At 30.8% G+C, this 16,472-nt stretch overlaps 1 protein-coding gene across 1 annotated transcript; it reads right to left on the bottom strand.

Annotated features, from left to right (window-relative positions):
- Nucleotides 1–1,676: 1,676 nt before the first annotated feature.
- Nucleotides 1,677–9,781, bottom strand: LOC130944452 (uncharacterized). The gene is made up of 13 exons (XM_057872783.1): nt 9,653–9,781; nt 8,931–9,175; nt 8,176–8,218; nt 7,304–7,330; nt 7,121–7,210; nt 5,756–5,940; nt 4,947–5,076; nt 4,756–4,869; nt 3,758–3,874; nt 3,504–3,524; nt 3,063–3,121; nt 2,449–2,539; nt 1,677–1,764 (listed from the first exon to the last, which is right to left on the bottom strand). Exons 2-13 carry the CDS (start codon nt 9,158–9,160, stop codon nt 1,684–1,686), a joined length of 1,188 nt encoding a protein of 395 aa, XP_057728766.1. The 5' UTR covers nt 9,161–9,175; nt 9,653–9,781; the 3' UTR covers nt 1,677–1,683.
- Between the last annotated feature and the right edge of the window lie 6,691 nt (nt 9,782–16,472).

Raw genomic sequence — 16,472 nt, 5'->3', positions numbered from 1 at the left:
ATACACTGACACTCCTCAAATATATATATGTTCTAATCTATTAAAAACTTGCTTAAAGTATTTGCTAATTTAAGCATTGGACTCTCTTGCAAGTACGACCCCCTACCTCCTTACGAGGAACTCGGATAGGTGGTACCTCAGGACTAAAGAGGTCGGACGCTGCCATACTAAGGAATCTAGACCTCATGTTCAAGTACAAATCAATGTTTTAGATAACCCTTGGAACAAAAATATTGAGTTTTATTATCTAATACTTTATGTTACATTTGAAGACTAAATTATTTTGTTAGTGTTGGTGTCTACTTCCGAAAATTTTCGCTTGGTCGATGAAATATTTAATGTGAAAATATTTGATAGCAAAAAAAAAATTAATAAAAAATAATCTAAAATTATTTTATTTAATATTTATTAATTATTACTAAAATTAATAAATAATACATAAAATAAATTTAGACTATTTACCCGCATGTTATTACTATTCACTTACTACAAAAGGAATTCGGTAACTTTTACAATTCGTAAATGATGTCTTGATATTCAAGAGTTAGTGTTTTTATTTATTTATTTACCATTATTAATTAAATTATGATTCTCATTTAATTTTATCTATTTCATTTTGTATCCTGAAATTTAATTGTACAAATAATAAATTACAAAATAAAATTTACACGGCTCGATTACTCACACGCACATTAACTATAGTCTATTGGTAATATTTTTATGTTACTTTATTGAATTATTGCCTAATATTAGGTCAACTAAAATTTATTTAACTATTTAGAAATAACCTATATTTATCTTATTATATAATATATATAAATTTTCTTTTTTAAAAAAATGGGTAATAGTTTTGTTTTTCAACTTAATAATTTATTATTCAAATTAATTAATTTAACATTAATTTAAATTAACAATTCTCAATTTTCGCACTTTTAAATTTTCACATAAAAGAATAAATATTAAAAGCAATATAATTTATGAGGACGATGAAAGTGACGAGGTATTGATGAAAGCATAAAAATTTTAGAAAAAGGATTGCACCACTTAAAGAGTAAAAAAAAAAATTACGGTTTGTCTATATTCAAAGGCTTTAATACAAGAGAAAGATTATCCAAAATAATATTGTTAACCCTCGTTAAAATTAAACTACTTGTCTTATATGTAAATTTGACAAAATCTGTAAATTATACTCTTGGTTACTATTCTAAGATTCTAACTCCCGAACAAATGAAATTCTCAGCGAACACAGAAAACTATAGATAAATACAAAATATAAGTAACAAATTAAAACAACAAAATTGCAGGTTTGAACAAGTAAAATTGGACCATTAATTTGCCTCTTATGCTCTCTGTACTTCATTCATAGGAAACACTTTACTATCAGTCACCAAAGTCCATTTCACCTTCACTCAGCAATAATTTGGAGACAGCATGGAAGCTACCAACATCTAATTACAATTTACCAAGAAAGTCAGCCTTAATAAACACACTGATTTCAAACTCCCAAAAAAGTAATGTGTCCATAAGAAATTGGTTCATATATTTTTTTGTAGAATGCATCAATTGCATCATGGTGGAACTAAAAGGCAGTGGTATAAAAGTATAAAACAGAAAAGAAAAAAAAAATTCTAATGAGAGAGAGAGAGAGAGAGAGAGAGACCTGAGAATTCTTGTTACTGTCATTTAAGCAGCAGTTTGATCTTTGAACTTACTACCCAAGGCTTTGGAGTTCCAATGGTTAAAATACATGAATTGAATTAAAATCTAAAACTGATATTAAGGTTAACAAATTTATGCAATGCTCATTTTTTAGAATGACTAAAGAGGACTCTAATAGACATTGTTTTACTTGTATCTTCTTCCATCTTATATTTTCTGGAATTTCTGACGTCATAACATTACATTCCATAATATGTATGCTTAGACTTCTATCTCAGTGGCTATAACAAATTTTCCCAAAAGAAAAAAATTAATCATATAATGAATTGTTTTCATATCCAGTTTAACAATACTCTATTGACCAATATACAATTGAGTGGACAAGCAATCTCATCATTGTTAAATGACATTTTTGCGTACGGTTTAGCATTTTAAAATTAATTCTACTATTTGTATCCCAAGTTGATATAGAAATCAATTTTGTTAGAAAACCAACTTTTGTTTTTAAAAAATAATTGACTAATAAAACAGTAAATGGACAAAAGTTAAGGATTTGAATTGTTATTATAGATAAGAAAAAAAGTTTTAAAGGAAAAAGAATGTTAGCTGGATATTAGTTGAAAAAAAGTTAATTCTCAATTGTTTTTCACATAAGTCAGTTAGTTGTACCATCCTAAATTAAGCTTTTCTTTTCTGATCCTTAATACATAAAACTCGTGTTACCCACCATCCCCTTTTCTCTTGCACAAATAATTTATTAAATAATAAATAATTAAAGAAAAAGGATACAAAAAAATCAAGAAGGACACATCCTCCTGATTCTACTACCCATGGCAGATTTGGCCTGATTTGTGACCAATCCAAGCTTCTCACAAGGATGCTGCACAAAAAATATGTACAAGTTCTTTCAGATATATACAACTACTCAGGTTTAGAACTTATATATATCCAAAAAATTCAGATACCAACAAAAATAACCCAAAAAAAAAAAACAAAAGACCTTCCAAAGATTTATAAAGTAAAAGTAATCCATTGTCAATTAATTTTGTTTCTATTAACCCTATTGATCACTTTTGTCAACTTTTTAAATCTATCAAAAGACTTTCTTTATGTTGGATCTTCTAAGATTATTTTTATCGACCCTTGAATCTTTCAAGTTCTTTTTTTAGTTTACTATATATATATATTAATGGAGAGTGAGTAGAATAAATTTGAGGTGTTAGATTTTGTATAAATAATTACTATTAAAACAAAAAGTCATGTGCGTGGCATTTTAAGGTGACCATGTGATCTATAATAATAATAATAATAAATCATGACTATCTGTATATGATTAGATTTTTTCCCTCCCACTCTCATATAAGCCCATCTTTTCTCACTGTGTATCTATAGTGTCAGCATACCTTGCTACATAGGCAGAATTCCCAACCAAAGCAAAGAGAAACATCAAAGGATTGACGCCCTACATATCATAAAAGAGACGTTTATTCCCATAAACAAGTATCTTTATTGCAAATTGCGATGATAACTTGACAAGGGGGAGACATTAGACACGTCTCTACCATACCACTAACTCAAAAAAGTTTCCCGTTAAAAAATAATAAAGAAGAATAAAAACAAGAGTTTAATTTTGATGCACTAACAGTGTAAAAATATTTTACTCAGTCGTGCAATCACAACCGTTCTCTTGGATGACCATTCACGTAGTCAATATAAAAGGTAGTTATTTTTGCTGATATGACGTTATATAATTGGATGCATAAAATGATTTTACACTGATAGTACATCAAAATTAAATTCTAAAAACAAATAAATAACTAGTTTTAAGGGTTGGAGTATCTAACCTGAGTGTGACCCCTTTTCATCTGCAAAATTAATAAGCATCAAAAGGTCAATATAAACATAAGGAAAACCTCAAATTATATGATCTACTAGTAATTCAATGAAGCTTTCTAAAAATTGAAATTAACATAATAGACAGCATAACTTTCCAAGTACTCATGTAACTTTATTACCATTGCAATTATAAAATTTCTTGCCCCTATGTAACTTTTCTCTAACACAACGAGAAAACTTTGGACCAAAAAATACAACTCACGTTTAAACAAATTTGAGGAAATCTTCCACCCATGTATATAAATGCCATTGCCCAACCAAGTAAGGTCCCAATACTACTGTGTTCTACAGGATGCTCTGCTTGCTGATCACCACTAACCTGAAATTGTTGTAACATGAAAAGAACTGGGATTTTGTTTCATTCTATAAAACATTTGAAAATCAATATAAGCTTCAATTTTGTTAAAATAGAATCTTTTCCAGTGTCAGGATTTACCTAGCAATCAAAAGATATAACCAAACAGTTCCACATTTAAAATATCAGATTCATAAGTTACTGACTAGTTCTAATGGTATTATAATCAGTGTGAATAGAAGTAAGGAAATTATCTAGGTTCCAGCTGGAATTAGTTGGTTAGAGCAGAAGTTAGTTAGTTAGTTAGTTATGATGTTATTTCTAGTAGATGAGTGTTTGAGAATAAGTTCAAATGTTCAATTAACACTCGCAAGACTACAGAATGAGCTATATAAGATCAAACAAGAAAATATGCAAATAAATGTGTCATCGCTATTTATAGGGAGTTTTAGCGATGCAAAGATAAATTTCAGTAAAAAAATGCTATCTAGAACTAGGATTGATGAGTTGTCGAATTCTTCTAGGCTTTCTTAACTCTTGGGGTCCTCTTTTTCTATTATTTCTCTATTATTTATCAATCTGAAATATTAGCATTAAAACAATGTGTTAGTTAGAGGGGAATCCTATCCTTCACTCTTTTAAAGTGCAACATTCACTCCATAGGAGTGAAGGTCAGCACTTCCCATATATATATATATATACTCTTTTCATTTTCATTCAATACATGGTTGTCTATGACGGATGTTACCACCAATAATGTAAACCAAACAAATAACCAAATGAAGAAAAAAATTCAGCTAGTAAAGTGGGTTATTCATTCTCTTATAGTATACAGTGCCTAGTATAAATAATTAAGATGGAAATTCAACCAAGGCAGATAGTAACCAAGTTGTATCTTACATTACCTGAAAAAGCTTACGTCCGACGTAGATCACGAATTCTTGACTTGGTTTTTGGACCATTCCTCTATCTGATGATTGAAGCAGATTGAAGGCACCAAGCAAAGTTAATGATGAAACCTGAGCGAAATCATAGATGTGAATAGGCTGCAATGCAGTGATAGTTAAATATGTAAATTTGAAGTCGAAAAGTTTACCAAACACAGAGTAGTTTTGATCTTTGAAACTGGATCAGATTGTGTAGCAGCAGAGGAGTGAAGCAAGGGCTCTTCTACTGGATCCTGGGCTAAGACGGATTCCGCTGTCGGAGATGGATACGTTGGTGACCTAATGAATTGAAAACAAGGACTTATAAGAACCTTCAACATCGAAATTCAGTTAAATTTCAACATTGAAATCAAGAAAACACTTAAATGAAAAGCAACAAAATGAACATGTTGGATATATTCTGAAGAGATTAATCCAAAGAAACAATACAATTCGGAGCTCATTGTAGTTAATCATAAGGAACATGATACGAAAAATATAAACTATGCCTTAAATGTGATTAGTCTATTACTTTCATAACCCCACAACCATTATAGTTTTGTCACGTCTTTATTTCACTCTTATAACCAAGTCATCATATTCAAGAATTACTTTTTTCCTTTAAACAGAAAAGGTCTTTAGAAGCTTGAGTACAACAGTATATGAAAGTAGCACTGCCTGATTTTATTATCATAAATGGATACTGAGCCATTGATTAAAATAACCACCGATTTTTGTACTCAAGTTGTTTTTTCTAATCTTATCCAGTGATGTTGCAAAGGGCTGCCACTTCTTGATAAAACAAAATCGACTTTCATTACTTTAATTGCCTGTAAAGTCCCTGGCCACCTCAATTTCTTTATCATTCATTAAGTTCAACTGTGTTTGCATTTTAAGATTTCTATGTCACCCTCAATAGAATTTTCAAAAAAAATGACCAAGACAAAGGCAGAACAACACATAAGAGATAGATAATTACTGGTGGCATATTTCCCTTCCATCAGAACTTTTAGTAATGATCAGAACAGGAATTGTAGAACTCAAAGCATTGTGTGTAATATAGTCATCAAACTCCTTACTTTGATCAGCATCACTTCCATTATTCATTTCACTGTGGTTTTGTTCCAAATTTGTTGGTGCCTCAATTTTCCCATCATTGGCAATCTAGAACACAAATAGATACAGTATATTAGGCAATTAGAGATTAATATAAAGGTTGTGTTTGAATTTTATCTTTGAGATAGAAATACAAAGATCGAGAGACCTAGACGAGGCTTTTTTTTTTAAATAAATATTAAAAATACATTAATTTCCAAAATGCGCATCTAGTAAAAGGTTTCCAGGAGTAAGCTTCAGCAATTTCACATGGGACACTCGCAAAATGGGCTTCAGGCCCATTTCACTTGCAGCACTCGTGAAATGGACCAGCCCAATTCATGCAAACTAGAAGTTAATTGGCCATTTCAGGGGTGCCCTGAATGAAATGGCAAAAACGTATTCCTAGATTACCATGTGCGTATTTTGGAAATTAAGGTGTTTTCAATATTTATTTAAGGATGGAGATGGATATTTTCTGTTCCTAATATTTGGAAGTCCAGAAAATATTTGTCTCCAAGATAGAAATATTTTGTGCCTCCATCTGTCTCCATAACCAAACAAATTTCTTTCTCCACTGTCTCTATATTTCTATCTTAAAGACAGTATCCAACACAACCTAAGTATCTCAACTTTGATAGAGTAGCTTATATTTTACAGTTTACACACTTTAGAATATAATTTTAGTAGAGAAATAGTATATAGTGAATCTTTTTCTCTCCAGAAAAAGTCTAATATGATAATATAGTCCAAATAGGTAAAAGAAAATTGCCTCTAGAGTATGGTGATATATATAATGTGATTTTGTTACATCATATTTTTAATTCGTTATAACTTTAGCGAGAAAACAATGGATGAAAGTATATTATGAATAACACTAACTCTTGCTTGATCATGCAATTTGATCAAGCACTCTACAAGATATTCTGATATAAATATTGTTTCCAGTTCAACCATGAGCTATTTCTGTGAATTAAATGAGGATATTAAAAACATTTTTATTTGTAGAAAATAAAAAGTATACAATTGATAAGAGCAAAAATGTTGAGTTTGTGTGAATTATCATCACCAAGATGTTATGCAAATCATTTCACATAGAATAAATTATACCTCCTCCGCAATTGATTCTCTATTTACATTCAGAGTCCTCATGAAATCTCAATCTCAATTGTCAAAGGAGGCAAAGAACATCAACAAAACAATAGCATGTCTATGTGACCGTTTCAGAATTTATAGTATGAAATTGCACCTTGAGCTGTTTATGATACTTCATAGGAGAATATATGTGTCCATAGTATATTGCTTGTAAACAAAGTGAAACAGTTATGATGAAATACAGCTGCAAATCAACACAACAGGTGAAAAAATCAGATTAAGAAAAAAATAACTTAGTAGGTATAAGAACATATCAGTTACTAACTAGAATCCTTACCACTGCTGTATATAATTGTGTTGAAAGCTGCATAAACAAGAAATAAAATCATTAGCATACCGTTATTAAATTAAGATTCATCACAAAATCTGTGATTTTAAATGTATACCGAGCTAATTGTTATATAATGTGCGTGAATTATATTATGTTTTTGACTTCTTGTGTGTTATGAATAAATACTGGACTGAACATGTGTGTGCACACCAGGAATGAGCATTATCTCCATAAAAAGTATAGAAACCTTAAATCTTGATAATGAAATATTCATAAGAAAATTGATTTTCTGAATGAGTAGGATCCAAGAGATTATAGAGCATAAACATGTTTCCACTGCTAGGAATATAGTAACGCAGTATGTGTTATAAGTTTTGTTATTCATATATCCTTTTGCCAGAGATTTTATTTGTGGCAAAGAGACAATTCGGAATAAGTAGATAGGGTCATAGAGGAGTAGCCAGAATAATGTTCTTGGCTTTTTAGCAATTTCCTTTCTTCAAAATCAAAGGTTAACAAAGAAAAGCATCACTTAGGAGACTTTGAATAAATTTCGCTTTCTCCAATATATAAAGTTTATAACTATTAAAATATTTATTGTTTGTTGCAAACTTTTTACTTAGCCTGATACCAAACCTGTTAAAAGTGGAGAGTCATGTTAGGCTCTGGAAAACCAACATAAAAATATTTTGAATCCCAATGTTATGTCAATGTCATGACATTTGGATTGAGTTATTTGGGTATTTCTTTGGATTTGATTCAACAATCATCATTCATGTTGATATGAATGTTAACAATAGGAGAAAGCAATGGCAAATTTTAAGATTGATCCTAAAAGGCATGCTTCTAAATATCTCTTAGACACAAGAAACACTCACGGTAGCTGGTTCCAGCAAGCATCCAAAGACATTGAATATATCTCTGCAAAATTAAAAAAAGAAATAAAAAATTGTATGGAACTATTATACAGGTGGTGGGAACTTCATGCAGATATAATCAAAGAAACAGAAAAACTGAAATGAGAAGACTTGAAAATGTTACAAATTTGAGGACACAACAATCAATGCCATTGGTCTCTTTTCAAACCAAATTTTCAACATAAGTACTATTTAAAATGAGGTCTTTTACAATGTATTTTTTTTTCAAGTTTTTCTTTGGTGTTCGTAGATTATTCAAACACACTCCATAAATCACATACATATATAGTGATCTCAAAGTTGAAGGGATTATTCCCATCAAGTATAAAGTAGTGTTAATTAAAATCTTCAACTAAAACCACAGAACAGATAAACAAAACTAACAATGAACAAATAATTAATACCTCTGGTTTTTAATATTTGTCATTCTAGTACAATATATTTATGATTCTCACATTTCAGTGCAATATTTATTAAGCATCTTTCACCTAAACCCTCCAAACAAAAGTCAATAAAATATTTATACTATAAAATAGGAGTTAAAATAGGAGTATTTTAATAAACAACTTTGGTATCAATATATAAATGGCCAAAGTGACAGATATTGTGAACTAAAGGTAACAAGTAGGAGCAAACAAATCACATCATATCATATCATATCATATTATCATATATTAAGAATAAATAAGAACAATGCAACAACCCTCATCAATTACCCTATGATCCATGTAATCAAGAAAGTAACAGAGAGACCCTCAGTTGATTTTTCTCTGTAGTTTGTGATTATTTGAGGTATCTCAGCAATGACCCATACAATGAAACCGATTGCGCCTAATACCTTTGAAGTTTTTTCTCTCACATTACTCATCATAAGCTTTTTGGCCAATTCAACACAATGATGATTTCCAAGACACAATGAGGTGGTGGAGCTTCCCAACATCCCCATTGCATCAAAACAAAGCTGCAATGTGAATTACCACCAACAAATTAAAAAAGAAAGTTAAATAAATAAATCATTGACAATGCAGACGCATAATACTGGAACACAAAACTTTTGGTTCAAGTATCATTTTACACTGTACTATACGATAAGAGATTCAGAAACACGGCATAAAAAGTTAAAGATATAAAATAAAATAATATATCCATATAATAATAACATTGAAAAAGAACTAATAGAATTCGTTATTCATATTGATATATTGGCACATTTCTAATTGACGTTGGTTGTTATTGTGTTGCAGTGTGAACCTAAAAAGAAAACTTTGAATCGTTCTAGCTAAGGTCTAAGCCAATTAAGAAACGGTGAAAGAAAGAACCATCATAAAATTTATGGATTAAAGAAAAACTGAATCAACATTTGTAAAAATAAGCGGATTAGTCGAAAGAAACGAGTTAGGTCGGTGCATGCAAAAGAAGATATATAGAACATGTGTACCTGCAAACAAAACGGAGCAAACTGTTGAAGAAGCTGCTTTCTGTTGTAACAACGAGGGTTCTTTTCAAGCCAGAAAAGAGAGAGATAAAAAGAGAGTGAATGAGTGTGTCTTAATCTCTGTTATAAGAGTATGAGAATGAATGAGAGCACTCAGCGTAGTGTTCTAAGTATATATAAGTATATGATACTACCTCGTGTTTCATGTAAATTAGGTTCCGATTCCAATGGGATTTGATGGAGTAATATTGGATCTTGAAGGTCTTTGTTGACTACAAAGTTTAAAAGTTAAACAAATTCTAAGTAGTCTCACAGTTATTTTAAAAGATAATGACGTCTTTAACAAAAAAAAATTATTTAATTTAGTTTTTGAATTTTATTTTTATGAGATCTATTAGTTTTTGTGTTTTTTTTTTTTTTGAAATCTCGTAATTCTTTTAAGATAATTATCAAAAATTAAATTGAGTATTTATTTTTAAAAATTTATCAAAATTATAGTTTTATCGTTTAGAATTTCATTACAAAATAGAATTGTGATATCATTTTTATCTTTATATTTATTACTTTCTTTTTTTATGGAATAAAATAGAGTAGAATGACAATTAATGCTTTAAATATTTTGATTTTAGATTAATTAATTTCTAAAAAAAATACTAATTTAATTTTTTACTATAATAAACAACGTTATGTCTTATTAATTTATCACGTAAAACTTAACTATGACATCCATATGTACAGTTAACTTCTATGATGTCTATTTATGAAATATCATCGTGTAGATAACAATTTTCGAAACGAAACTTCACATCTTTTAATAGAATTCGTGATAAATAGAGAATAACTAATAAAAATTATATGAAAACTCAATAAAAAATAAATATTTCACGGTCCAAAACTACGCCGTTTTCGTACTCATGTGACAACAATATAATTATTGTAAATAACGAAATGACAATTTTATTTTCGTTTCGCACTATCCATTAAAATAAAGACATACATGTTTATCATTTTTTTTTCAAAAAATAATTAGTGTAAAGTCAAAATTTTTGATAATCTAATTCTCACTTTAGTCAATAAAATATCATCGAATGATTTAAATGTGAGAAAAAATACTCTTAAAAATAAAAACGAAAAAAAAAAACAAACATTGTTTAGCTCGCATGCACATTCAAAAGCAGTCAACTCCTAACTTCCACATGTGGTGTGCGATATGTCATTTTAGAAATAACTTCATTTTTTAGATCAATTTCTTCAAAGTATCAAGGGTAAAAGAACACAATGTTCATGCCCTTCGGTTTAAAATCATCATATGAATTATTATAGGACAACATGCGGATTAATCCAAACAAAATGTCATATAAAATCCACATATTAAAACAGCAAGATCAATCATGATCTATTAATTTATCCTAATCTAAAATTTAATTCCAACCAAATAATCCATAATAAATCACAAATATATTCTAAATTTCTAACAAACTAAATTACACCAAAACAAAATGCTATAAGCCTTAAACCACTTAAATAATCACATCTAATTAATCAACAAGATTTTCCTACTAAAGTATATCCTACATTACTATAAACAATAATATTGAAAACGAAATAGCAAATAAAGGAATCAATAACCAAAGTGCGACGATAGAAAAAGGTTTGAAAAACTTGAATTATTTGTTTTTCTTTTGTCAATCTGGAAAGGACTTCTCTTTAAGGATTTTTTCAAGGTGCTAACTCTTTCATGGTAACACAAATAAAAACCTTTTAATTTGATCTGTTTAAGAAAAAGTTGAAATGTGTTACAAAATGAATAGGATTAAGTTACACACTCCACTTAAATCAATTCACAGGCATACAATGATGTTCTGCATTACAAATACTTGTTTTAATGCAATTTCTCTAAACAGCCATGTGGTGGAATGCAAAACCACTAGACTTCCATTAGAAGGAGTTGTGTTCAGGGGGAAAAGGAAAAAACCTAAATCACTTTTAAGATGGTTTTTCCCCATAAAAAAGAAGTAGCATTCAAACAAATATTTGATGTAAAGAGCCCAAATGTGACTAAATTATTAAGTGCAAATGAGAATATTTATTCTATAGAGTCCAAGCAAATACTAGGGTACACATGCATGGTTAATATATGGTTCAAGAAAGATATAAAATCTGTCGTCATGCAACTGTTCTCAAGATGGAGCATAAGCCAGATCATATAACTAAGTACTTAAAAGATGTGTTTTCATTTTTCCCTCCAAAAGAACAAGGAAGCAGAGAAGAAAAAAAAAATGGCCTACTTCAACCGATTCCTCAGGTTTAAGTGTACTTAATGCCCTCTCAAATAAAGCTCGTATATTTTGGTCATCGTTCAAACGTGTCAAGAAATCAGCATATCTAAAGCATCATGAAAACATTCTTAATACTCAGTCCATAATACTTTGAATATGAAAGGAAATATTTTTAATAGAAATGACAACATGTACAACCAGTGAGGCAATACGATATCATCTAACTCCGAAAAAGAGGTAGTACAAGATCAAAAGAACTAGTACAATTTTTGTTCAGAGACAGCAAAGACATAACAATAAGAGGCACATAAACCAACATTAGTGGATGTATGTTTACAAAGATCCAAATATTAAGAGAGCAAGCTAGTCATACTAAGGATATGTTGAAGTGATATAATATCAAAGTATGTGTTGACTAGATCAAATTAAAATCAGATTCTTAATTCCTTTCATGAATTTTTTATGTAAATAAAATTAGTTATAAATATTTTTCCTTTTTGGTTTAGCTTAATTTTAGAAATTTTATGATTAGAAATCTTTCCTTTATTTTAGACTAGTATCTTGCCTTTTTTTTCTCATTTTCAAGTTATTTCTATTTCTGTAATTTCTCTGTAAAGAGGATGATTCCCTGTACATTTGATAGTACATTTATATTCAAACACTTTAACTTGGTATCAGAACAGAATCTCTGTATTGTGCCTCTAATTTATAATTATAGCTGACAGTTCCTCAGTTATTAATCCTGAACAAAAGGAGAACATCACTCCTACTCCATCGGACTTAAAATTTGAGCAGTGGGTACTAGTTAGTGGTGACTCCACACATTTCGACTCAATGGGTCAAACTACCTTAGGTGGTCTCAATCCGTTCAGATGTATATCCGTGGAAGAGAGAAGATTGGATATCTCACCTGTAAGCGAAGCCAGCCTAGCGTCACTGACCCACAATATAATGTGTGGAATACCGAAAATTCTATGGTGATGACATGGCTGGTGAACTCAATGGAGGATGGTTTCAGTAGTAACTACATGTACTATACCACTGCCAAAAAATTGTGGGATAGTGTAAAGTAGATGTATTCTGATCTTGGGAATAAATCGCAGATTTATGAACTTACTCTAAACGCTAGAGAAATTCAACAAGGGAGTGACAATGTCACCAAATATTTTCACACATTGAAGCAGGTGTGGCAGGATCTTGACCACTTCAATAACTACAAGTGGAATTCAGCCGCTAATGCCAAACACCACCAACAAACAGTGGAAAAAGGGAGGATATTCCAATTTCTTGCAAGCCTCAATGTGGAGCTAAATGAAGTTTGTGGAAGAATTATTAGAAGAGCAATCCTACCTCCAATTGGAGAAGTATTTGATGAAGTTAGAAGAAAGAAAACTCGTAGAGCTGTGATGATGGGAAAAGGCAAGACTGAACAAATTTCTTTGGAGTCTAATGCACTCTTAGTAGCACCTGTTGCACTTAAAAGTTCATCAAATCAAAAGTACTCTTCCAATCTTTGGTGTGACCACTGCAATAAACCTCGTCACACCAAAGAAACCTGCTGGAAGATTCATGAAAAATCAGCACATCTTAAAGGCAGCAAACCTAGTCCCAAAATACATTCTTACCCAATTGCTCACGAGGCTGAAAAATTATTGAGTAAGGAACAGGTTGAGCAGCTCATAAGGCTGTTAAATTCCAGTTTTGTGTCTAGTACTCCTAGTGATCCTTTGGTTCAAATAGGTAATTTTAGTATTCCTTGTCCCTTAATTGCACCTCAAACTTGAATGCACTATGGATTGTCGATTCAGGTGCATCTGACTATATGACCAGCCTTTTTCCTTTATTTAAAACTTATCCTCCTTGCTTTGAAAATGAGAAAGTTAGAGTTACTGGTGGTAATTTTTCATCTATTGCTAAAAAAATACAATTAAATTATCCAAAAATATTGACCTAAAAAACGTCCTACATGTACCAAAGCTTTTTTATAATCTTCTCTCTATTAGTAAAATCTGCAAGGATTCAAATTTGTTGTAACATTCTTTGACATTCATGGTATTTTTTAGGACCGGACTTCGCAAAAGATGATTGGCAATGCTAAGATGATGGATGTGCTTTATAATTTTAAGGATATTTCGGAAGATAAAATAACTCAAGGATTTAGTGGTATAAGTTCTATGCCTATAAAGGACCAAATAATACTCTGCCATAATAGACTAGGACACCTTAGTTTTCCATATCTCAAACATTTGTTTCCAAGTTTGTTTAAGAATATTGATTCTTCCTTACTTAAATGTGAAAGTTATATTCGTTCAAAGAGTCATAGAGTTCTTTATTACTCTCAACCTTATCATACATCTAAACCTTTTCACTTGATTCATAGTAATGTTTGGAGTCCATCGAAAATAACAACTCAATTTGAAAAAAATAGTTTGTAACTTTTATCGATGACCACACACGACTATGTTGGATCTATCTCATGCATGAAAAATCTGAAGTTTCTAAAATTTTTCAGTATTTTTCAACAATGGTAGAAACACAATTTGACAAAAAAATTTCAATATTAAGAAGTGATAATGGCACTAAATACTTTAATAAAAATCTTGATGAATTTTTTTAAAAGAAAAGTATTCAATATCAATCTATATACCCTACACCCCAACAAAATGGCATTGCTGGAAGAAAAAATAAACATCTTCTTGAAGTAGCACATGTCATTATGTTTGAGGGCAATGTTCCAAAGTATTTATGGGGAGATGCTGTCCTAACAGCAGCCTATCTCATAAATCGAATGCTCACACGTGTGTTAAATTACTGCATACCATTGAATACTTTCAAAAAGAATTTTTCAGCATGTAGGTTATATTCTGACTTACTTTTAAAAGTATTTGGTTGTATTGTGCTTTTACATACACCTTCATATCGAAGTAAACTTGATCCAAGGACAGCAAAATGTATTTTTGTTGGCTATTCCCTAAATCAAAAAGGTTATAAATGTTTCAATCCACACACTAAGAAATTTCATGTAAGCATGGATGTTACTTTTTTAGAACATGAAACCTTTTTTTAGAAAAATTCTCTTCAGAGGGAGAATCTAGGTGAAGAAAACTTTTTTCACGAACCTTTACCCACTCCTATCCTACATATTGAGGATACAACTTTCACTGATCATGTAAATTCTGAAACAATTATAAAACAAGTTGTGGAAACCAATTTTAAAATTGTGCCATAATTAGTTAGAACCCAAACAGAAAAAGAAATACCACAATCAGAAAAAGAGTTTCTATGTTATGTTCGAAAATATCCGAAGAAGACTAAAGACCAGCTCATCATCTCTGTACCAACCCAAACTGAAAACCCGGAAGATGGCCCAACTGTAGTACTTCAAGAACTTCCAAGTAAATATGAAATTGTCACTTCCAATAATAATTTGCCAATAGCCCTTAGAAAAGAAACCAGAACCTGCACCAAAAAGATACTCAAAATCTGCTCTAACCATTCTATTTCCAATTATGTTTCTTACCAAAATCTCTCCCTAAAACATCAAGTTTTTACTTCTAAAATTATAAATCTGTTTGAGCCTAGGAACATAGAGGAAGTACTAGATGATCCCAATCAGAAATTAGCAGTGATGGAAGAGTGGCATGCACTCACGAAGAATAAACCTTGGGAGAGTGTAGATCTACCACAGAATACAAAATTAGTTGGCTGCAGATGGGTTTTTACCATCAAGTGCAACGCTTATTTAAGCATAGAGGGGTATAAGGCTAGGTTAGTAGTTAGGGGATTTACACAAACCTATGGAGTAGACTATCGAGAGACTTTTGCTCCAGTTACTAAACTCAGCTCTGTGAGGATTCTCTTATCTTTTGTTGCGAATTACAATTGGCCTTTACATTAATTGGATGTAAAGAATGCTTTCCTAAATGGGGAGCTAGAGGAAGAGGTGTTCATGAAACTTTCACCTGGATTTGAGGCTGAACTAGGGAGGAATAAAGTGTGCAAACTAAAGAAATCTCTCTATGGCTTGAAACAATCCCCAATAGCTTGGTTTGAATGACTTAAAATGGTGGTGAAGGGACTTGGTTATACTCAAAGCCAAACTGATCATACACTTTTCTATAAACATTCAACAGCTAATAAAATTGTCATCTTAATGTTGTATATGTGGATGACATTATTCTGACAGATGCTGATTTTTTGGAGCTAAAAGACTTGAAGGAGAAACTTGTCAAAGCATTTGAAATCAAAGAACTTGACTCATTAAAATACTTCATTGGAATTGAATTTGCAAGGTCTAAGGAAGGCATTTTTATGAACCAACGAAAGTACATCCTAGATCTTTTAAAGGAGATGGGATTACTTGGTTGTAAAGCTGCTAAAACACCTATAGAGCCTAACTTAAAATTGAAGCAAGCTGAACCAAAAAATGTAATGGACAAAGGGAGATATCAGCGGTTGGTAGGGAGGCTAATCTATTTATCCCATATACGCCTGGATATAGCCTTTGCTGTGAGCATGGTAAGCTATTTTATGCATTCACCTGG

Source organism: Arachis stenosperma, chromosome 8, assembly GCF_014773155.1.
Source record: "Arachis stenosperma cultivar V10309 chromosome 8, arast.V10309.gnm1.PFL2, whole genome shotgun sequence".
Lineage (NCBI taxonomy): Eukaryota > Viridiplantae > Streptophyta > Magnoliopsida > Fabales > Fabaceae > Arachis > Arachis stenosperma.
This window is presented reverse-complemented; position numbering and strand designations above follow the sequence as displayed.